This window comes from Pelecanus crispus, chromosome 6, assembly GCF_030463565.1.
Source record: "Pelecanus crispus isolate bPelCri1 chromosome 6, bPelCri1.pri, whole genome shotgun sequence".
NCBI lineage: Eukaryota > Metazoa > Chordata > Aves > Pelecaniformes > Pelecanidae > Pelecanus > Pelecanus crispus.
This window is the reverse complement of record NC_134648.1, coordinates 72193131-72218132: the sequence shown is the minus strand read 5'-3', so window position 1 is coordinate 72218132 and position 25002 is coordinate 72193131. Positions and strand designations below refer to the sequence as shown.

Genomic DNA, 25002 nt, shown 5'->3' with positions numbered 1-25002 from the left:
GGACAGCTCACGCTCCCCCTCCTCTCCCGCACCTCCGAGCTGACACTGCCTGCCCCTCCAGGCCGAGGGCCAGGGAGCGCCTTCGGAAGTGATAGGACCAGAGGAAATGGGCTCAAGCTGCACCAGGGGAGGTTTAGATTGGATATTGGGAGAAATTTCTTCACGGAAAGAGTGGTCAAGCACTGGACCAGGCTGCCCAGAGAGGTGGGGGAGTCCCCATCCCTGGAGGGGTTCAAAAAACGGGCAGAGGTGGCACTTTGGGACATGGTTTAGTGGGCATGGGGGTGTTGGGTTGATGGTTGGACTGATGGTCTTAGAGGTCCGTTCCAACCTTAGTGATTCTATTCTTGTTTTACTTTCATTAAAAACAATCCAGCCGCCACGCCAGGAAACATGAAATTAATTATTCCTCTCCCCTTAACTGGTTTAGTGATGGACTTGGCAGTGTTAGGTTAATGGTTGAACTTGATGGTCTTAAAGGTCTTTTCCAACCTAAACCATTCTGTGATTCTAAGTCCTGACACAGTTCTCCTGCAGTCTGGGTTTAGCCCCTCAGCAGTTCAGCTCCCACCTCCTGTACCCAGCTTCCATCCACCTCCCGATGGCCGCTCCAGAGCCCGTACCCCGCTGTCCTGGCCCTGCTCCCGCCCCCTGCGCCACGCTCACGTCGACGCCAGCGCAGCAGGAAGGGGTCTGCGAAACAAAGCAGCTGGTGCCGAGGGGCCCCTGCCTGTCCCCCACCCGATCTGGGCACTCTGGGGTAGCACCAGTCCACTCCCCTGGTCTCAATGCTCGCGAGTGCCTGGAGCAGGTTTTTCCTTCGTTTCGTCAAAAAGGGACCGTGTCCACGTGCCGACAGGCTGCTCTCTGCTGTAAGCCAAACCAGCTGCTGACACAGAAGTTACCGCCGCCAGGCCCTGACTCTTTCCCACCTTCCTGATCGCTCCCACAGCAAGATTTCCTCTTCCCTGCCTTCCGCAGAAGTTTCCAAGGACCACGTCCTTGTTCCTCTTACCTCTCCTCGCCCTGCCTGCGTAACGCTATCCGCTAACAGACTATATCCTGCCATTAGTGAATAACCTCACCATCTCTAGACCTTTCCTGTCCAAAGAAAATCCCTAGCCCACATTTCCAGTATCTCCTGTAGATAACTAGCCATCGGTTCAACTCAGCGTGGTGAAAGGCAAAGTTCTCCCTATCTTTAACTTCCTTTTTTTTTTTTTTAAAGATATTTCCTGTTTGATATACGTGCATTTGGTTTCTCCAGCTGCCTTATTATGCTTTGCCAATTAATCTTCACTGTGACTCTACATTTTATCTAAACTGCCACCAGTATCTTTTCCTGTAAAAGTTTGTGTACAAAATACACCATTTTCGGCTTTGACGTTTATTATAAAGAGTCTGTAGTACATCATAAAAATCAATGCATCTCAAATGAGTGCTACAGTTGGCTTTACAAAGGCTCGCTCCCTTTTTGCAGTCTCGCAGAAATTCAGAGGCCCTGAAGCTTGCTGAAAATACCAAACAAAAACAATATTTAGTTTTTAAAAAGCTACTTCACAATAAATAACATATTGTTCTATTTCTTGATTTATGAGAGACTTGAAAATGTTTTAAACTCTTTAAAGACCTAAAGCATCTCATGGTATGACATTTTCTATATTCAAGTAAAGGTTACATGCGTCAACGTATTGCAATTTCCTTGGGAGGGAGTTCCTGTTTGAGAAGAACATGGCTTCTGCAACAAGGCATGAAACCGAATCAGACAAGGTAAGTTTGCACTTTTCCCATTGGGTTCTACCATCATTATTTCAAACAGGCATCACAATTTCCATCACAGTTGTAAGCCCTTTGATACTTTTTGATAACTTCTTGGTGTTGCAGCTGGCCTTTTTTCTAGTCATTGGAAGACCACGGTTGGAATGAGTAAGTACAGATTTAAAATAGATGAAATCAAAGCACAAAAGTGGCTTCTGGGCTTGATGATGATCACAAAATGAACCAAGAATTGTTCCTAGGTGTAATTAACCTACATAACAAGCACCATCTCCAGAAACGAATCAGTTTCCCAATTGGGTCTCAATTATTGAAAATAATACAGTACAGTCTATCTTTCCTTTTACTGTTGGATCATGGTTCTCATCATTGTTACTTGACTGTAATGTCTAAATTTATTATTTTAATTCTAGGCATTTGGATTTCTTACACTGCCTAAGCATGAAGCATAAGTCTACGCTAAACTGCTAGAACATTCACTCGATTTTCTGTGTTCCTCCCGATAATTAGAAAGTCAGCAAATAAGAAAATACTTCCTTTTAAATGAGAAACTGAATATATTTACCTGTCTTCAACTGTCTTGTTGGAGGGGTAGAATACCTTGAATGAAAATCCACTTTTTGGAAATGAACCCTGTAAAGAAAAATGTATATACCGCACTTGTGTAAGTAAAATACCATACAAATAGTAAGAGATGCACTTGGATGTGACTGCACCCCCTTCTTATTTTGGTAAAGCGTAAGGAAATCTTACAGGATTTATGCAAAGACAGTCAGTGTTGGTGACAGTGAACGGGTCATATTTATCTGCAATGACGAGCATATCTGGCACAGGGTATACCCGCAGGGAATAGTCGTAGGCCCAGTACACGGGGCTAACGTACAGCGGAAGTGGCGTCAGATGTCCTTGAGATAATATAGTCTTTACAAACTGCAAGGTAAACATCGTTAGTTAGTTTGAGCCATTTTCTACAAGCCAAACTCATTCCCGCAGATGCTAATAATAAACACTAATAATAAAGAAGCTTTGAACCTGAAAATGTTTTTTTGTGTATCTCACTCCCTCTGATTATTAACGATTTCCAGAGTAAAGCAGCAACTCCCCCACAACAGTCAGCTGCTGGTTTGTTTGTTGTGTTGTCTGAGTTTTTTTTAATACACAAAGTCCTCTCTAAAACGGATCAGCCAACATTTGAAGATGTCAAAACTGTTTCATCAATCAGACTCTCCAACAAACCGCAGAATCTGCTTACCTGTTCCTCCAGCCCAGGAAGCACCAACATTGCCATAACTTTTATTTTGTGAGGTTTTTTTTCCCCCTCAGGGCTTTCCTCGCAGCACCAGTTAAACGCAAGACCCACACTTAAACACAGTCGTCTTCATGAACCAGGGAAATCATTTGATTCCCAAATGATTACGATTCCCTTGGCTGTTCTGGGAGTTGCCCTGCTCCAGACACCAGCTGCCCCCTTTCATTTGCTTTTTCGTCTGGCAAATTCCAGCCAGGGTATTTTGGTTCCCGAAAATCTCTCCTCAAGCCCCTTGAAAGCTTTTATTATCTCTAATCAATCGCGTAGCTGCCATTAGGTTCCATTTTCCCCAAAGGGCCAAAATCACTACAGCGACTTGGTGGAAGGGTCTGCCATTGAAAGAAAATGATGTACGAAGCATAGGCCCAGTTGTCCCACTAACACTACGAGGCCTGAAGTCACTATTAATTCAATCTAATGTTAGTAACAAAATTTCCCTCGTTCATCTTTTTTACACTGATGGCTGAATTAAAAAACTAATGATAGGCAGAAAAGGCAGAGAAAAACTGAAGTATGCAAAAGCAACCCAATACTCTTATCTGCAGAAAGCGCTGCAATACATAATTCTGCATTTCCTTCGTGATTCCTTCCCTTCCAAGCTGAGAAAGCTGTGTATGAGTACAGGGAAGCAACGGCTTGCAGCGTGCACATACGCGTGCGCTAACGTGCGCACCAAAACCAAGGGGCATCAGTGTCCGCAATGGGTTCCCTGTGTTCACAAAGAAACTGAGTGCTGTCATGATGGAGCGAAGGAAGAAAGAGCTACAAGAGGTTTCAGAGTCAAACAAACAAACAAACAAAACCCTAGAAAATAAATAGAAACAGACTCCATCCAGCACTGCAATGAGCCAGTACTGCCTGGATCATTCTCATTCAATTATATCAGTAAGTCCCATCAACTCCTGCTGTGCATTCATTAACCAGAATCATAACTCGGAGTGCTGTGGCGATGTATCAAAAGCAGGATTAAGACTTGAAGTGAGAAGGCAGAAGCAGCAGATGACCTTTTGGAAAAGTGACGTGCTGCTTTACTGCAAATGTCACTGGTTAACTGATCAAATCTTAAAAAAAAGGTAATTTGTATTAAGCTTTGCCTTTAGCAATCAGTGTTTCTTGATACGACATTCATTGCCGGTGCACATACACCAAGAGTCAGCTGCTGCGATGTTCTGCGTTCAAGGGCACCTGGGGTGGGACAGGCAGAACGACGCAGTGCCATCAATCGGCATCATGCTTTCAGTTATTTTACTGTCAAGATGGAAATGAAGGTAATACTACTAAATGTATAAATCCTTCTTACAATCCCTCCTGGCTACTCTTGCAGCATGTTGTGAGAATGCTGATCGGAGCACCCTAAATGCAGACCCGCTGATCAAAAAAGAAGTCAAGATCCTAGCAAGAAGTGCTGAACACAACTCACTCACTCACATGGTTGGGAATATCCATGTTGCTGCTAGGGAAGTGGACACAGTTTCTGCACATTTTGTTTACTAGATCTTCACGAAAGATAATTATTTCTTGGGTGCAATATTGAATCCTAAATGGAAAACATTAAAGGAATTAAATAAATTGAGATTGAGATGAAACTGAAAGACAGGGAGCTGCATTATAAAGTTGATCTCCCTCTAATACAGCAAAATGAAAAAGCACATTTCAATTAAAATAATACTTTCCCATCTTCCCTTCGTTCTCTCCGGATTCAGAAAAAACACGATGTTTTTGATACTCACTCTCAAACTTTTAGCACTACTTCCTTTCATCACTAATTTATTTATGTATAAATGTATTTAAAACTAGTTGCAATTAATGCAAGTGAGGAATTCTAATAATCTGAAAAAATTAAGACACATTTTTCCAAAATTTGTAATTTTTTAAAATTACATCTGCACATAAATCAGTCATTCAGTAAAAAAAAACAAACATGAAAAATAGCAGTAAGTTACACTGTTACCTGCAAGGATTTGTGGTGAAAACTGAAAATGGCACCAGCTGTCTGAATTCCTCAGTAATATTTTCAGCCAGGGGAGGTCTAAAATAAATAGCAAGAGATGTATCAACCATGACTCTTACCTTCTTTAACTATTTAACTCAAAACTCCAAAATTTGAAAAAGTGAAGCAAACTGACCTTGGTAAAATAGAACCAGGACCAGGGTCTTCAGGGCCGGGAACAAACACAAATCGGCTACTGTAAAAAGTTCAATGTCTCACTTTTATACAAAACGATCCTAGAAGTTTCTGAACATTGGCTCTATACTGCCGTTACTCCGCAGACGCGTGCAAATAACCTATTCTGGGGCAGAGATGACAGCTCTTCCTGGCCTTATGAACCACATAAATCACAGCCAAGGCATAAGAAACATACCCACTCCTCACTAAAGTGGAAGAAACCTTAAAAACTGTTCACTGTGCAAGGGGGACTGACTGCAGGAAGGGAGACGGACCAGGCTGCGCAGCCTGGCTCAGGACGCAGCGGTAACGGGCTCCAGGATCTCATACGGGGACCCCAGATAATCCAGCGGCAACACGCCAAGAGAGCCCCACCGGGACACAGGACGGAGGATGAGTCCATGAGATACGCGTGCTTACAGCTCACACAGAGCTCCAGAGCTGCAGGCTGTGGCCTTTCCTGCTTTTCGGGCCATTTTGGGGGCCTAAGCTCTACTTAGGAGCTACTGTTACAAATTCAAAGATCAGAAGGCAGAAAAGATAAGCCTGGCTGTTTCCCTGTTTTACTTTCCTTTGTATATTCAAATCTCTGCAGAAGGGATTTAGTTCTCCAGGTCTGGAATGGGGCTCTCACAGAGCAGGGACACAAGAAAGGATAAATAAAAGACTCCTTCGCAGGATTGCTTTACTTCGGTTAGTTCTCAAACTAACAGCCGTGGAGAACCGTGTGTGCAAGAATGGAAAAGACAGACAGGAGATGCCTCCAGGTAGGCAGCAGTCAGTGTTTCAGATTACATTTTCCAGGGCTGGTACAGAAAGCCCATAGGTGCTCGCAGCAGCATCAAGACTTCAACATCAATTTATAAAGCAGCACTGGTTGGGCAGAACCCTGTTGGATTTCAAGGGAATTCCAGGGAAAAAAAGGGCTCACCCAAATAGCACTTTTGGGGAATCATGGGCCACGTTTAATCCGTGTGGAAAATGATCCAGGGAGAGGCACTTTCACCTTTGCTCTCTCAATAGCAGCTTCCATGACCAAGCAATTTGAGATAAAATCAAAACCTTACACCACTCCCAAAACAAACTTACAGGCCTGTTACAAGAACCAGCTTGCTATCTGATCACAGCTGGCTCACAATAGTGAGAAAATATGGTTATCTGTCAGTTTCTTCAAGTAATTAAAGCAAAGGTTTCACAAAATAAACAAATTTCCCTTTTCATAGCACTTTGCTGTGTACCTTTTATGAATGCTGGGATATTCACATATAATATCTGCAAGAGCCTTCAAAGAACCTGGAGTCAGGGAAAAGAAAAATATCTATGATACAACACCTGGTTAGACAATAAACACACATTATATGAATCACCCCTATACTTCAGTACATTAAAAAAATGTGCCACTTAGAAAATAAGGGTTTCTTTTTTGCTCTCTTAATTTGTTTTGCCATCATTAGTTTAATTTAATGTACATGTCCAACTGCATACAAAGACTTCCCCACCTTTCAGGGACTGAATTCGATTTTTTCCATACGGTGCAGACGAAAAATTTCCACAAAAGAAAAAGCAGGTTGGAGGTGCAGAGGAATAACCTGGGAAAACAGAGTGTCTGTGAGTATAACATCCATTCACTTCAGTATCTGTCACCATTCAGCCTCCGTTCTGTGAAAGGCAGAAACTGAAACAGCACTTCAAGCTCTGCTGCTATTAATACACCTGAACTATTTTCCTGATACAGGCTTTTCTTAGCTTAAAAAGGATGACGGCTATGTACAAATGTCACTTCAAGGGAGCCCTTTGTTATTTACAGGCCCAGTTCCGACAACATTGTTTGTGTGTATCCAACTAACTACTGACCCAGCCATATAATTACACAAAGTACAATTAAAATAAACAATACAATTTAAGAGCGGGCTCTTTCCTTAAAGAGAAAAATAGCAAGTAGGTAGCAATGGATTACTATTAACCTCCATGCATCATTCCAATTCAAGCGCTCTACTACCAACGTCTAATTCGCTCTTTGGCATGATAAAGCAACAGTAACTGCAATTGCCTGAGTATTTTAAGAATCCGACAAATCCCCACAATATCAGTAATCGCCCAGAAGCACATGCTTTATAACAAAGAGTGAAAAAAGAAACCCGATTCCCATCCCTAAAAGAAAAATAAAAACATCTACTCAGGCATTCATCTCATGCTCCAGGTTACTCTCCATTTTCCTAACATGCAGCACCAGACTTGGATTTACTTCACTATTTTTCAATCCAGTTGGTAAATAGGACAGAACTGTTTATACCAGAGAAATGGCTCATCAATGTTTTTTCCTTGCTATTCCGCTCAGCTATTATTTTTAGTTTATAATTATGAAGCTTATCACTTGCCTATTCAAAAAAAAAGTCTCAAAATAGTAAATGCAACGTATGCATCTTTGCCAGTTGAGTTCAGTATATTAACCTCGCTGACCAGAGTCCCTTCATCACTTCAGCATATGCAATCTTAGGTCAAGCCCAGTTTGCTTCAAGGATCTTGCCAACTTTGATCAAGATACTGGTTTCGTAACTTCTGGATGACTGTGGTAATTTGTGCCCAATTTTCTTTTAAGGGAGTAGCCGTTTCCCCCCCTTAATTTTATGTTGCTTATTTTTAAAGCAGCCACCCTCTCACACTTCCACCTAAGACAGACAGGACAAGCTGTTCCAAAACTGCTCTGGAATACAAAGAAGCAATTCACAGATCTCGCAGATGCTTGCTATCCAAATGTTGTCAACATTACTAATGTAATGATGCGTGGAAGAAACAGTTCATATTTTAAGAGTAACTGACATTTTTTCATTGGTAGAACCAGAATGCATTCGAGGGACTGCTGATCTCCGATGAAGTAAGACGTTTTCTTTAAACTAAGCCTAGGAAGAACTTGCACGAGCAAGGGAAACATTCTTGTCACAGCACATAAAATGGCTACTGTCCAAAACAATATTAGTACTAAGTGATTTATGAAATGGAAGTATCAGCTTGCAAAAATATCATACAATCCAATTTTTAAAACTGTTAGAGAAAGATCCAAAAGAAATATAATAGCAGCCATGAAATGCAAATAGCTGTCACTAAAATTAGAGTGAGACTTCACTGGCTTTGGGCTTGGGTTCAGTGGGATCCTACCAAAAAAATGCAACAGTTGGCTTTCTCAGAATGGAAGTTCATCAAAAATGCACAATACAGTGATAACAGGACTCTTGAAAATCGTTGCCTTTTTCGTTTAAAAGTATGCCTTTGAAAAGAAGGCACACAAAGCACTATTACACAGAAGAGCACATTTAGATCACAGTTTGACAATAAAGCTGGCCTAACACTTAGCAGATCCTAGACAGAACAGTCTTGCTGTCAGTTGTACGCTGTCCAGCTTCCCCTGCTTGGACAGGGATGCTCACGCAAGCGACCACACGATGAAGAGTTCACAAGCTAAACCAGCATAAAACTAATTCTCCAACAAAGGCAATTAGTTTTCTGCTGGGGTATTCCCTGAATTAGCTCCCCGTGGGGTCAGACTTCCCAGCCTGTGCCAAGGAGGGGACACAGCCGGGGACCAAGGACTAGGCAGCCATCAGACTGCCTTGCTGCGCTTGTCAGCTCCACCCATCGACGCTGCTAAGGACTAAGGAAAGTGGTAAAAATTCTCTAAAACAAGGCTCAGAGTCAAAGCAGTTGTCACCTACCTGAAAACATTGTGTGAAGCTTTTCCAGTACTTCTGCTTGGTCCAGCCACACATCAGAAAGAAATACAAACATGGCATCTTCATTTTCGTCCTCCAGCTGCTTTAGTTTTGCAGAAGCCTTTACTGAAGCTGAAGAAGGCCCTCCAAAGAAGTTTACATTCCCATAGAAGGCTCTACATCATTAAAATATTCAAGTTAGTTCTGTTTTCTTCCCAAATAGTTAGCAGTTGTGATTATGACTCATCTAAGCCATTTTAATTATTATTATGACAGGTAGCTCAGATGGTATCAATAATCATCCAGTACTTCAGAGAAATCAAGGAAGAGAAATGGCGGTCACCTGGATATAAAGCAGGGGCGCTGCCCTGCCACAATTTAACAGATCATCTCAGGGTAGTATTTATCCTTAGTTCTCTCCCCCATCCGTTCCTTGAGCAACAAGGAATTTCTTATCCTCATGTAATAGCTATCTAGTTTTGCAACTGAGAAGGGCTTAGATCCCAAATGTTATTACATGCAGAACCCAATGGCCTTAAGGGTTTTTCTGCTAACACTACAGGCTTTAGTACTGGTCCAAGTAGACCAGCAAGCCCCAGAACTGCTTCCTTAAAATTGTATCTATTTTGAAGCATTTGGGAAGGGGGAAGAATACCATACTTTAATGTCACAGAAATTGTAAAATAATAATGCGCTTACTTAGAAACCCATAACAAAATATGGAGCGAGGCTGCCGAAAAGTCAGTTTTATACCTAGTGGTAGCAGAAGGCTCAGTAGGCGGAAATCCAAAAGCGTTCACATGAAAAACTTCATCTTCATACCAACCTAAGAGATTTTTGAACAACAAAATAACCTTTAGTTTTTCTAACAACATCATGTCCTAGACATTAGTCAGACAGTTGGCAGCTGTGCTGCATAGCTAGTCCCAGCCTCCATCAATCCCTCTCTTGTGATAGCAGCAGGCCCTGTGCTGCTTAGTGGTGAACCAGACCAGGGAACTAACTGGCTGAGCAAGAAACCAACTATTTTTTTACCCCAGACACTTCTTTGAATGGATTTGCTGCACAGCCACATAAACAACCTTCTTGACCCAACCGAGTAAGAATGTAGGGGAACAGGAATCATTTTTGTTGGACCTGCCCCAGCAGAGTCTCCATCAAACTGCACCCTTTCTCAGGAACTGTCCCACCTGTTAAGAGGAATAGAAGGAACCGGGTGATACCTGTCCCCACTATCATTCTTGCTCTTGACTTCTATTTAGCTTATTTTACAGATTTTAAACATAAAATACATTATCAGAAAATAGACTGCAATTATGTATACTGCACAGAGTAATACCCTACAAACAGAAACGACCATAATTTTGCCAAAACATAGAATCATAGAATCACAGAATCATGGAATCGTTTAGGTTGGAAAAGACCTTTAAGATCATCCAGTCCAACCATTAACCTAACACTACCATGTCCAAGGCTTCAAAACTGCAAGCCCTTAATCATCTTAATGAGAAGACCCACCAAAGCCTCTGAAGGACCAAAGCTTTGCCAACAGAAAGCAGCATTTTCAGATTGTTAAATCATACTGCTCCGTTATTCTAGTCTGTCTTCCTAATCTAGTCATATCTCCTCCAAGCATGTTGAAGCCAGGCTAAGGCCAATCCTCAAAGCTGCTACAGATGCTCACATCCCACCGACATCGCTGAAAACCACAAATTTTGCAGAGCTCTGTCCTCTGCCTCCAGAGCCCACGTGGTAACAGGAAAGGCTTACAGCCAAAAATCTCAGTCACAAACTCAGCTTATGGTCAAGCCTCATCAACCTGAGACTTGTCTGTTCAGCCACATCTGGCAGACATGTAATTGCAGCAACAGCCATTAACAGAATAACTTATTACAAGCTAAAAAAAATAGTCTGCTTTACCTTCTGCCAAAACAAAGCACGATTCAGTATATAAACCACTGTGGAACTGGTGCAGAAAGGTTAAGAAATATGTTTTTCTTAGATCAGAACTCTTAATCTAGTCCTTGAGCCAAAGTTTGCTTTCCAGCTGGTGTAATACATTCAGACACTATTGAAAGTTCATAGGCTGCTTTAAGAGCTTGGCAATCACCTGGTCGCTGAGCAAGTAAGCTCATGAACAGCCAGCAAACGGGAACACGTTCTGCTTCCACTAGGAGGAATACTAACCTTGTCCCAACAGTCTCTGTGAAAGGGCACTGAGCTGCAGCAACTAAGTAATTTGGAAAGAACGAAAAAGACAGAGCTGCAAGTCTCAATACGTAATTTTTAATGGTCGGTATTGATTTACTATTCAATCTGAAATTCTCCAGGTCTATAGGAAATTCCTTCAACTCTTACATCACAGAAAAAGGATATTGCTTTACTAAGGTCTAGCTGGACGACTCCTGTAGGGTCTTCTAGGAAAAATTTCCCCTAAAAAACAGGATTCATTAAGAAAGTAAAATACACCCAAACACATAAATGCTTCAGTCAGAAGCATCTATCAGTCAGCATTTAGAAATAATTTAGCCAGTTTTAATATTGTAAGCTTAGAAGACACTGGTAGAACTGAAAACAATGTAGTTTATAGTAAGTCTATCTTAGCACCTTCCCTTTGAGCTGCCGCCGTTTGGATTGCCGGTGCACCCCTGCCCTACAATCACAGTCCAATGCAATGGCAAGTCCAAACACAGTTATTGGAAGCTCCGGCATTTCAAGAAGGGGCATGCCTAAAAAATGTAACTGGTTCTGGTTGCTGACATAAAGCATTACAAAATTCTATAGCGAGAAGACATTTTCCCTCACACACTAGCATCGACTGCTTGTGGAAAAGCCTCTTCTCGGGGAATGGATCTTGCACCGCCGACATTGATGCGAGTTCTGCCAATGACTTCTATGACAGGATAAAGTGGTGAGATATTTAAGCCTTCTCATTTTCTAATATATTATAACACTGAATGAATGGCGACCTAGATACTCCACAATAAAAAGCAACCCACCTCCTTGAGCTGAGTGATCATCCCAAGCACAATCACTTCTCCCACTTTAGCTGTATTGCCCAATAGAGTTTCTACTGTTTTAAGCTGGAACCAAAGGCAAAGAATCAAGTAAGAATTAAGTAAAATTCTCCATATATCTATTCTTAAGTAAGCAAGACAAAGCACCACACAGCGCATGTTTTTACATAAATACACAAATGAGCTATGGAGAATACAGGCTCATTAGAAAAATCAGGGACACGTTTCTGAATGTCAAATGTAGCACAGTTTAGGAAAAGATTTCCAATAATGGCTGCTAGCATAAGGAACAGCTTAGTAAGTAAATATTTATTTTGATTATTTTGCTCACAACTGGATTAAAACTGAAAAGAACAAGTGGCAATTTCTGCACTTGCCTAAGAATGTCAGTTGTAGTAACTGGATGCTCAGCAGGATCCAACCTGAACCACAGGGCCAGCCTGCACCCATACAGTAACATTAATTACTTTAATTGAAGAACCTTAGATGGATGACAGAGAACACTCCCGAGTAATGCAGGTGACATCGCATAGCATGCTGTCTGCAGTTTCTGGACAAACTTATTTTGGTCTGTCAAGCTGCAGTTAGACAATCTTCCTACGCCACCAGCATAAGCAATGCATTTGCCACTGCTGACAGGGAGGACGGGAATCAGTCAAGGGAATAAGATGCCTCTAAAGCCTGGATGGAGATGCAGGCTCAACTCAGCTAAGGTCAGCTGTTTTTTTCTACATGATGGCATGCTCTGAACAGGGAGAAGCAGGAAAGCTGAGCAAAGCAAAAGCTGTTATTTGGTACCCCGTGACACACACATGCACGTTCATCTCTTTCTTTAAAAATACATAATAACTGTATAATATAGGTAGAGCATTTAATATGAGAAAGCTGAGATGGGAACAGAACAGACGAAAGTTATGACCTTATTCCAAGCGTAGGTTTGTGCATTTAGTGCTTATGAAAGAAAGAGGCGGGGAAAATATCCGCAAGCAGAGGGAAGCAAAGTGTAATAAGCTGAACAGCTAATGCCCTTCCACCTCAGGAAGCCACGTTTCTTTTGCACTTCATAGCTGCTTTTGAGTGGCTTGGTCAGCATGCTGATCTGAGCCAAATACCTGCATTTTTGACACACAGGCTAAAAATGATCAAAAATAACTCATTTCCATTGATTACCCATGTTGTATGTAAAACTAAAATGTCACTGGAGAATGATTACTGCATTAAAGTGTAACACAAGTACAGTTCCCTTTGCAACAACAAAAACCACCCCCCCGATTTTTTACCTGGAATTTGCTCTTACTGTCATCAGGATGAGCAATGACTACTGAAGGAGTAAACAACTCATGTCTGTGAGTCCTCTGCAGAAACCAAAATTGAAGTAATCCAGTTTAAAAACAAATGAGCACTGTCAAAAAGCCAGTTCATTACGACCGCTATACAAAATACTTTAAAAAGTTCTCTATTTTATCCAGCAACATTTAATTTGTTGAGCATAATCAGTTCTTTTGACAAGAATTTGCTTCTAAGAAATAAGATGATCAGTAATACTGGACAATAAAACTAAGGCCAAAAAGTAACAGCAAAGCATCTGTAATGCTTTAAAAAGAAATTATTTCTGACTACCTGGAAGGAAGGGGTGAGAGAGCAAGGGAGGTAAACTGTATGAAATGCTAACTATGTGGAGAAGAGCAGGTTATCTCTTCGGGGCAGGGCCTATTAAAATAAGCAAATTTTTTTTTTTTTTACTAACAGGAGCAAGGTACACCAACAGATAAACTGCAGAGAGCAGGAAGAAAATAGATTGTACAAATTCTTACTACTTTCACTGTTTTTCATGCAGTCTGAAAGCCTCCCCGTGGAACAAACCCATCGCTACCAGCCCATGTAACACACATTAATACATAATCCCCTCTTAACGACATGATGTTAAAATGCAGAAACACACGAATCCATCATGCTGTATGGTGACAGTTGAGAAGACGGATAAACCTTAGTCCAGATCCTGTTCTTATTTAGATTCTATTTAAACCGTAGCTCACAAAAGCACCTCAGCACAAAGCACTGTTGTACGCGTAAGAATGTAACACCCAGCATTTTGTTTGTGTATTTTGTTAAACAAAGCAAAACTTTTTCTGACCTGTTGTAAGATGGAGTAGCGTTCACGAAACAACTCCGCTTTATCTCTGGCAGTTCCAAACAAATTTGGTACAGGGAAGTTGGTCATTGACAGACTGCAAGAAGTTTAACACAATCGAGATTAAAAAGGTACATTCCACACACGGAAATGACTTATTGATCTAAAAGTTGTAGGAGGCTGCAACAGCTATAACTCTACCGCAAAACTTAGTTAGTCAATGAGGAAGATTTCTGCTAGGGATCCTGTGTTTCTGCATTTTGAAGGCTACATCCATTTAATTTCCCTCTCACTCACAGGCCTTGAGATTTGTCTTCCCACTTCCCTAACGGGACTCCACAGAAATCAGTTTTTAAAAAAGCAGTTATGTCTTTTAAGTGGCCATGAACAATAGTATTTTCTTCCTCTTGGTTAGCAAATTGTCTTCATGGAGTTCTCTGCTTCCGATAGCCTGGAAAGCTAGGAAGCAGCACTGGAATTAAACTCCTACTGCAAACACCGACTGCTTTTGCTGGACTGGCAGAATCATGGACGAAGGCTAGAATATGAACTGCACGTTACATGAAGGTGGCTGCAACCCCTCGCAATGACCACCACTACCCATTCCTCAGCTAACACCACTTCATGCTTTTTAAAAGCACGGCCTCTTTTTGGCTCAGCAGTCTGGGCTGCTTGCTGTTAAAGGCAGATTCTTTAGCTGGCAAAATATTTACAACCAATTCCTCTGATTACTTCTTCCTTTCTCCAACTTCCAGAATCACCAGTTGCTCCTAATTTTTCTTTTTTAGCTTTTGTAGCTCTCCTTAGAAATCCCCCAGGGCTTCAGGGAGTTGCAAGCTACAGTCTAAGAAATAAATACATGCAACAGACAGACCAAATTTATTAGGAAAAAACTAAATGTGAAAAAAAAAAAAACCAAACCAAACTACATTTAGTGATGTATGCCCTTAGCCTTACTGTCTCTTTTCTTCATTAGATGGCATCAGCATGGTTGGACATTTTACTATCTGATAAACACCGAAGTTTCAGAGCCAGTAACATCATAGGCAGTACAGAACACACTGCCACAGGAGACACGGGTCCCTGTTTCAGCTTCATCCTACTGGACCAGGAAAACCCAATGGCACATTTATTTATGAGCCAGCATTTATCACAGAGTCTGACTAGCTCTTCAGAGACTAAGAAACAAAATTGTCTCACTTTCTCACTCAGGCTTGAGATGAGCAGACCCAAGAGGGAAAGATTAGAAAACAGAACAGACATTTAACCATAGAGAAATAGAGGCTTTTTTCTTAAAACCAGAAGTGGTTGAAACTTAAAATATGCAAGACTTACGGTAGAAACTTCTTTCTTTCTGAATTATAAATAAAACGTGGAATATCAAAGGCTCCAATAATGTTGAAAACATTTTCTCTGAAATAAGAATACGTTTAGAACATTATCTGAAGTGGATGAAACAAACAGTAACAAAACACGTTGAATAAAATTATATCCATTTTGTTCACTATCACCCTGCGTTATCACCGCTTCTCCCGCATCACTCTACCTATCGGATACTACTGCATCTTCTAATTCAAAAAAGGAAACTCTTCAGAAGTTCATTTAGAAATGAGAGAGGGATACATCTCCTTCCCTTACCAGCCTCAGCTATCTTTTCTGACAACAGAACAGCCTTGGCGTGGTTAATGTGAATAGGTTTAAACAATGGACATGCACAACTCTTCAGACTATTAATCAGAGAATCATAGAATCACAGAATTCATTTAGGTTGGAAAAGACCTTTAAGATCATCAAGTCCAACCATTAGCCTAACACTACCAAGTCCACCCTCAACCAATTAAGGGTAATTAATCAAGTTGATACATCCCATTATATTTACTGGTTCAGCTCCCTCCTCCAATGCCTCTCATTTCCCTCTTACTGTAAGTGGATCGAATTCATCAGAGCAGATAAAATTATCCCGTGAACCTTCACTAAGGCTTACAAGCACAGGACAACCATCATTGCCCATCAGACACTCATGTCTTAGGCTTCAGAGTGCATTTCTTACAAAACTTTGCCTTCAAGCTTTCTGCAACATAATTCGAGAGAGTTGTACAGGCTGGCCCTCTGATCTCTAGAGCTTTTCCCTTCAGGACTCTGTACTGAGAATCTGTGCATACAGATTTCTCTTCACTTCTGGAGCAAAAAATACATTAAGTATATAAAGCGACACAAAGAAAAGTCACACTAAACCACCTGCATCATAAAGGTTCCGACAACAAGGAGAAAAGTATAAAACAAATTTGCTTCATATTGAGAAACTGTGGGATCACGGTATCTAATTGACATGCCTAGCAAACATTTTCATGCTTTGCATTACGATGTCAATACACAACATAAACACTAAAGGAAACACATTCATCACAATCACAAATAAAGTTCTCAGAAACTCAAGTAATTGCTCTCTGCTTTGTGATCAGAGAGTGAAAATCAATCACGGTTTTCAAAAAACAGCCCTGCTATACAAAAAAGCAGAAACAAGCACCACGGAGAAAAACACTTCCAAGTGCTTTCAGAAAAGAAGTATCTTACAAAAGGCACAATAACCTCAGATAATTTTGAGCTAGAGTAAAGGAAATAAAGAAATGAACAGAACTAACAAGTTCTCTCTGCATTGTAACTATTGGTTTATTTTATTGGTTAATATTCAACCTGTATCACGTGACACATAACCATAGCATTTTAATTCCAGAATGTCAGCATTATATTTAGAATCCCCTGGAGGCCTATCCATGAGAACAAATTTTCTAAGAAGGAACGTTACTAACCTTCAAAGACAGTACCAGGAAGACAAAAGCACAAAGCAATTACTGCATGTGCAGCACTGCAGAAAATGCCTGACATTTATTTCCCAAGAAGAAATAAGGGAATGCATACCAACTCCCATAAACCTCAAATAAAAAAAATAATGTCACCGTACATAGTTTCATCTGATGCCTGGCTACATTCTTGGATGGCTGCTTCCACTGTGGATTGTTCAATCATATTAGATGACACTGAAAAGAAAAATTTGAAGGATTAAAATGGCAGCCTATGGAAAGTAGTAAGAAAGAAAGTAGGTCTCAAATATTTTACAAAAACCAGTTCGGTCTTCTCAGAGGAATATATTACACTAATAAGCATATTTTCAGTAAACTAATGACACACGCTGTCTTCTCTTTACAAATGGATCACTTAATATTCTTACCAGAATGATACATCTCCAGCAAAAAAATAACCCACACACATACTGTGCCCACCATTAATTCACTAAACATGGAGAACAAGACAATTATAGTTTATGCAAAGCTGCCAAATATACTACAAATGTGTTAGAACTGAGCTTTCACATTCTGGAGGTTAATTTTGTTCCAGAACATTATCACACAGATTGCTGTCATACATAAGTATTCAAACAGTTTAACACAATTTTGGAGATAGGCACATTGTTGTCTTCATGGATTTAAACTGATAATTGAAATTGAAAAATATTTCTAAACACCAATGTTTTGCTGAATTTAAAGGGAAGACCAATCAATGCAGATTCACAAGAGGACTTGGTCAGCATTGCCAAGCCTGGAACAGAAACCAGTACATGAAAACCTGCCCTTGAGCTCCCGTTTCAGGGCATGGGACTTAAAATCACAGTTCCTGTAAGACAGTGATGAATAGCAGAGCAAAAGGGGCACTAAGGGAGCTAGCAGGAATCACAGGAGAGACCAGCATGTCTGAATTGCATCTCTACCCCTAACCTCAAACAACTCACAGATGCTAGCTGGACAGTATGGGAATTTATAGCACAAAATTCTGCCCTGGACAAAGACCGGTGTTGGCGAGTGCACTGACTGCACGTACTACATTGGCCCTAGAGTTTTTTGTACAGACTCAGATTTGTTCAAAAACGCGGATGCGTTAATTTGTACCAGCAGGCTTTATGTTAGATCAGGACCAGTTCTTCAAACTGCTTTTACTCCCTGTTTGATCAGCTATGATCTGTTATGCCACGGCTACAGTAAAAATATAAGGCCGTAACTTCTGTAGTCTGTGCTCTAGTAAAACTACAAAGCAAGCATGTGCCCACCCTCGATTTAATTCGGTTTAAACAGGATAGGCTCGGAAGGTTTCCTGAACTCATCAAGGCCTAGTATTTCTTTTAGATCACATTTATATGGATTTTAATCCCTTCGGCCAAAAACTGGAAGTGAGCCCAAGTTTCCTAGTTCTCACGAGCTCTGATCAGTAAACACGCATGTCTCAGTCATCGGTGCGACCTCCATCAATCACATTTTTTAACTAAATGTGCTACAACTCCTATGTTTTGTGCTGCCATACTGTGTCAGGTATATTTTGAGCTACTACTGCATGCCTTTCACGCTGCTTAGGAGCAGGGACACTGGGTCTCCATACCCCAGCACACAGTGTCCCAATTAAGCAGGAGGCAGTCCCCAGACAAAACACTCTGGCCAAGATGATGGAGTTCCAGGCATGCTCAGAACCAAACGGGTTGTGAGAACTTTACCAGGAAAAGCTCAACACTTTGAGTGTCTCATGTTTTTATGGGATTTTCCAGGAGTTCTCTGGATTGCACTGCTGGACTTAGAGAATTTGATGTACTTTCACAGGCCAAGCAGGTACAGCTTCTCCAGTGCCCCAACTGTTATCAGCACCTTTTGGCCAAAGCTCCTACCACGAGATCAGGCTGGCGTAACAGAACATCAGCATCTGCCTTGCTGCTTCAGAGAACATCCAGGTGACAGTTAAATTCCGTCCACAGTTGGTTTAAGTTCATATGCTGGACCACTATACGGGTGCACTTGCATCTCCCACTCCACTTGGATGTGAGGGCAGTGATCCCTGAAGGAAGGAATGCAAGTGTTTCCTTCCCGCAGTGACAGCTAGGCTCCTCAGATTATAGCTGTCAACAACCCTTAACCCTTTTCTGGACCTGGACTACTGAATGACGAGTGAATTCATTTCTCATTATTTCTTTGGTTTATTTTAATATTTAAAATGATAGTTTCAGGTGCAAAGATGTCCACACAAACTCAGCTAGGTGCTTTTAGTAACCGGCATTGAAAAATTTCACTACTCTTGGAAAAGTCAAGAGGTACCAGGCTGCCAACTTTTTAAATGGCAAAATTATACTATCTTTGGCCAACATTACACATTTCAGTATTTAACAAAATGTCAACAAATACATTTATCTTGATCAACCCCATAGACTAGAATGACACGCTAGCGCATATGCTGCCAGCGACTGTGTCTTTGTCTAAGTAACATTAGAAGCGCAACATAAACTTAGCAAACTTAAGAAAAAAAAAAATTGGTTACTTACAAGGCTGTTTTTCAACGGCATCGATGACATTTTCAATTACATTGTCAAGTTCTACTTCACTGATGGACTGAAGAGCTTCAGTAAGATACTTCAGAGCATCCCTAATTCCAATGAAGAAAGTCAGCTCAAAAAGCAATTAATATTCAATACAGTTTATACAAACGATGCCAATTTTGGCAGATGTGCACATAATGACTAAACAGCTTGTGATTAAAAAAGTAGAAATAATTAGTACTGCATAATACTGCACTATTTTAAGTCAAATTAGAAAAAATCATCAGGATTGAGAACATCGAGGACAAGGAGCAGGTACAGAGAACCTCATCTTCATACAATCACAGAAAGACGCATGTCAGAAGGGACCTCTAAGGTCTCCTGGTCCAGCTTTCTGCTCTAATAGCACAGGCCAGACACATCGCTCACAGCGCTGTTCAGTCAAATTCTGAACACCTCCGAGGATGGAGATCTCACAGCCTCTCTCGGCCCTGTCCTGGTGCTTAACTACTCTCCTTGTGAATAACTTTTTCATAGGATTACAGAAAAGCCCACGTTAGGAGGGATCTCTGGAGACCATCTGGTCCAACCTTCTACTGAAAGCAGGGACTTAGATTACACCACCCAGGGCCCCATCAAGCCAAGTCTTGAGTATTTCCAGTGAGGGACATTCTACCACTTCTCTAGTCAACCTACTCCAAAGTTTAATTGTTCTTACAGTGAAGATTTTATTTTGAGCTTGTGCCCATTGCCTCTTGCCCCGTCACTGTGCATCCTCAAAAAGAAAGTACTTCTGTCTTCTCTATAACCACCTTTTAGGAAGACTGGGATTAGATCCTCCTGAGCCTTTCCTTCTTGAGGCTGAATAAACCCAAATCCTTCGCATTTCTTCCACGTCAAGTTCTCCAACCCTCTAATCATCTTGGTGGTCCTCCGCTAGACCCTCTCCATTTTTTTAATGTCTCTCTTGGACTGAGGAGATTAGAACTAGACAACTGGGATTTCTTCTGTTCCAACCTGTGCTTGCTGCCTCTCACCTCTCTCTGTGCACTGGCTGCTTCTCGCTAAGTCCCCGTTAGGCAGCTGGATCATCTTCACCCTCTTTTTTGCAGACTGAGCAAAACCAGCTCTTCCTGCTCCCCTCACACACCACGAGCTCCAGCCCGTGACCACCTCAACAGCTCTCTGCAGGACCCACTCCAGTTTATCAGCATATCTGAGACTGGAATTATTTTAATTCTAAATGACACAAGAATTAGAAATCCACTTCTTCCCTCATCCTTAGACTACAATCTCACAGTTAAACAAAACAATTTTCTTATTAACGTCATCTGTCGCCCAAACAAAACTGGCATTTTGGTTAACAGCCTGACCTTCAAAATGTCTCAGTTCATTTAACTGTGGGAGTCAGGAGCTCTGAACTTGGACTCCTCGCTAATGAAACTGCCAGGACATTGTCCAAAATAATCACATCCCATCCATGCCAGAAACAAAATGGAACTAATATTCACGTACAATCTTGAAAGGAAAAATAAGAGCAACGGAGCCCCAGGCGCTCTTATAAATTATGACACCTTCCACTGCAAGCAGAAACCACTTTTCTTTGACCTTGCAATCTCACACTAACACAGGTTATGATGTACCTTGGGAAACACCGTTTCTTCCTCTAGGAAGAGATGCTGGACACAGAACTGGCAAGTGCAACTCGGGAAAGAGATCCCAGAGTTATCCAGGACAGCGGCAGACAAAACCAAACCAACCAACCATCCCGCAGCACCATCGCACAGGGTGCCAAGGGGAGACCAACCATCCCGCGCCACCATCGCACAGGGTGCCAAGGGGAGACCAACCATCCCGCAGCACCATCGCACAGGGTGCCAAGGGGAGACCAACCACCCCACGCCACCATCGCACAGGGTGCCAAGGGGAGACCAACCATCCCACGCCACCATCGCACAGGGTGCCAAGGGGAGACCAAGCATCCCGCAGCACCATCGCACAGGGTGCCAAGGGGAGACCAACCACCCCGCACCACCATCGCACAGGGTGCCAAGGGGAGACCAACCATCCCGCGCCACCATCGCACAGGGTGCCAAGGGGAGACCAACCATCCCGCGCCACCATCGCACAGGGTGCCAAGGGGAGACCAACCACCCCGCAGCACCATCGCACAGGGTGCCAAGGGGAGACCAACCACCCCGCGCCACCATCGCACAGGGTGCCAAGGGGAGACCAACCATCCCGCGCCACCATCGCACACGGTGCCAAGGGGAGACCAACCATCCCGCAGCACCATCGCACACGGTGCCAAGGGGAGACCAACCATCCCGCGCCACCATCGCACAGGGTGCCAAGGGGAGACCAACCATCCCGCAGCACCATCGCACAGGGTGCCAAGGGGAGACCAACCATCCCGCGCCACCATCGCACAGGGTGCCAAGGGGAGACCAACCACCCCACGCCACCATCGCACAGGGTGCCAAGGGGAGACCAACCACCCCACGCCACCATCGCACAGGGTGCCAAGGGGAGACCAAGCATCCCGCAGCACCATCGCACAGGGTGCCAAGGGGAGACCAACCACCCCACGCCACCATCGCACAGGGTGCCAAGGGGAGACCAACCATCCCACGCCACCATCGCACAGGGTGCCAAGGGGAGACCAAGCATCCCGCAGCACCATCGCACACGGTGCCAAGGGGAGACCAAGCATCCCGCAGCACCATCGCACAGGGTGCCAAGGGGAGACCAACCATCCCGCGCCACCATCGCACAGGGTGCCAAGGGGAGACCAACCATCCCGCAGCACCATCGCACAGGGTGCCAAGGGGAGACCAACCATCCCGCAGCACCATCGCACAGGGTGCCAAGGGGAGACCAACCATCCCGCGCCACCACCTTAGAGGGTGCCAAGGGGAGACCAACCATCCCGCGCCACCATCGCACAGGGTGCCAAGGGGAGACCAACCATCCCGCAGCACCATCGCACAGGGTGCCAAGGGGAGACCAACCATCCCGCGCCACCATCGCACAGGGTGCCAAGGGGAGACCAACCACCCCGCAGCACCATCGCACAGGGTGCCAAGGGGAGACCAACCATCCCGCGCCACCATCGCACAGGGTGCCAAGGGGAGACCAACCATCCCGCGCCACCACCTTAGAGGGTGCCAAGGGGAGACCAACCATCCCGCGCCACCACCTTAGAGGGTGCCAAGGGGAGACCAACCATCCCGCGCCACCACCGCACAGGGTGCCAAGGGGAGACCAACCATCCCGCAGCACCATCGCACAGGGTGCCAAGGGGAGACCAACCACCCCACGCCACCATCGCACAGGGTGCCAAGGGGAGACCAACCATCCCACGCCACCATCGCACAGGGTGCCAAGGGGAGACCAACCATCCCGCACCACCATCGCACACGGTGCCAAGGGGAGACCAACCATCCCGCGCCACCACCGCACAGGGTGCCAAGGGGAGACAAACCATCCCGCGCCACCATCGCACAGGGTGCCAAGGGGAGACCAACCATCCCACGCCACCATCGCACAGGGTGCCAAGGGGAGACCAAGCATCCCGCACCACCATCGCACAGGGTGCCAAGGGGAGACCAACCATCCCGCAGCACCATCGCACAGGGTGCCAAGGGGAGACCAACCACCCCGCAGCACCATCGCACAGGGTGCCAAGGGGAGACCCAGGGCGGCTTTTGGTGCTACCTCAGCCCACGGCGGTCGCCGCAGTGGGTGGGGGTCATGGGGGGAGATGGATGGAAGAGGCCCACAGCAGCAGGCCAGGCAAAGTACGAGGAGAGGCTGGGAAGGCCCCAGTGCGGGAGGAAGAGGAGGGAAAGGCGTTACCACATCCCCGCGGAGGCGATGCGGGGGTGCGGACCTGTCCCTGACCCAACCCCACAACCACGCGAGGCCCCGGGGCGCGCCCCGGGAGCGGGAAGCGGCTCTGAGGGAGGTATGAGGGGGGGACACCCCCCACACACAGCCGGGCGGAGCGGGCCCGATCCGCCGCGCCCCCCGCCCCTCTCCCGCCGCTACTCACGCCCGCAGCAGGAGCCCCCGCAGCCGGAACGCGGAACCCAGGCGGCGCCGCAGCCGCTCCGGCTCCATGGCGGCCGCTTGGCGCCAAAGGCCGCCGCACCGCCCCCGCCGCCCTGGCCCTGCCCCTGGCCCTGCCCCTGCCCCTGCCCCTGCCCCGCGGCGGGCGGAGGCTCTGGGCCGGCCCCTCCGCACCCCTCGGGGAGAACCGCGGGGCTGAGGGACCCTCCGCACCCCTCGGGGAGAACCGCGGAGCTGAGGGGGACCCCCCGCCCGCACCCCTCGGGGAGAACCGCGGGGCTGAGGGGGACCCCCCGCCCGCACCCCTCGGGGAGAACCGCGGGGCTGAGGGACCCCCCCGCACCCCTCGGGGAGAACCGCGGAGCTGAGGGGGACCCCCCGCCCGCACCCCTCGGGGAGAACCGCGGGGCTGAGGGGGACCCCCCGCACCCCTCGGGGAGAACCGCGGGGCTGAGGGACCCCCCCGCACCCCTCGGGGAGAACCGCGGGGCTGAGGGACCCCCCCGCCCGCACCCCTCGGGGAGAACCGCGGGGCTGAGGGACCCTCCGCACCCCTCGGGGAGAACCGCGGGGCTGAGGGACCCCCCCGCCCGCACCCCTCGGGGAGAACCGCGGGGCTGAGGGACCCCCCCCTGCAACCCTCGGGGAGAACCGCGGGGCTGAGGGACCCCCCCGCCCGCACCCCTCGGGGAGAACCGCGGGGCTGAGGGGACCCCCCCTGCAACCCTCGGGGAGAACCGCGGGGCTGAGGGGGACCCCCCGCCCGCACCCCTCGGGGAGAACCGCGGGGCTGAGGGGGACCCCCCGCACCCCTCGGGGAGAACCGCGGGGCTGAGGGACCCCCCCGCACCCCTCGGGGAGAACCGCGGGGCTGAGGGACCCCCCCGCCCGCACCCCTCGGGGAGAACCGCGGGGCTGAGGGACCCTCCGCACCCCTCGGGGAGAACCGCGGGGCTGAGGGACCCCCCCGCCCGCACCCCTCGGGGAGAACCGCGGGGCTGAGGGACCCCCCCCTGCAACCCTCGGGGAGAACCGCGGGGCTGAGGGACCCCCCCCCGCCCGCACCCCTCGGGGAGAACCGGGGGCTGAGGGGGACCCTCCGCACCCCTCGGGGAGAACCGTGGGGCTGAGGGACCCCCCCGCCCGCACCCCTCGGGGAGAACCGCGGGGCTGAGGGACCCTCCGCACCCCTCGGGGAGAACCGCGGGGCTGAGGGGGACCCCCCGCACCCCTCGGGGAGAACCGCGGGGCTGAGGGACCCCCCGCACCCCTCGGGGAGAACCGCGGGGCTGAGGGACCCCCCGCTCCCCTCGGGGAGAACCGGGGGCTGAGGGGGACCCTCCGCACCCCTCGGGGAGAACCGGGGGCTGAGGGACCCCCCCCGCCCCGGTGGCCCCGCTGTCTGCCCGCGGCAGGCGGGAGCGATCCCCAGGCTGCGGGCGGGCGGCGCCGGTGCCCCGTGTTTCCCGAGGCC

The 25002-nt window shown here is 46.0% G+C and overlaps 1 protein-coding gene across 1 annotated transcript; it reads right to left on the bottom strand.

Annotated features, from left to right (window-relative positions):
• Positions 1-1492: 1492 nt before the first annotated feature.
• Positions 1493-23579, bottom strand: POLE2 (DNA polymerase epsilon 2, accessory subunit). The gene is made up of 19 exons (XM_075712784.1): positions 23512-23579; positions 19464-19564; positions 17070-17145; positions 15443-15520; positions 14111-14204; positions 13257-13331; positions 11959-12042; positions 11336-11392; positions 10880-10928; positions 9713-9785; positions 8963-9135; positions 6752-6841; positions 6491-6545; positions 5212-5271; positions 5037-5114; positions 4514-4622; positions 2530-2706; positions 2342-2409; positions 1493-1511 (listed from the first exon to the last, which is right to left on the bottom strand). The coding sequence occupies exons 1-19, from the start codon at positions 23577-23579 to the stop codon at positions 1493-1495; spliced, it is 1584 nt and encodes a 527-aa protein (XP_075568899.1).
• Positions 23580-25002: the final 1423 nt, after the last annotated feature.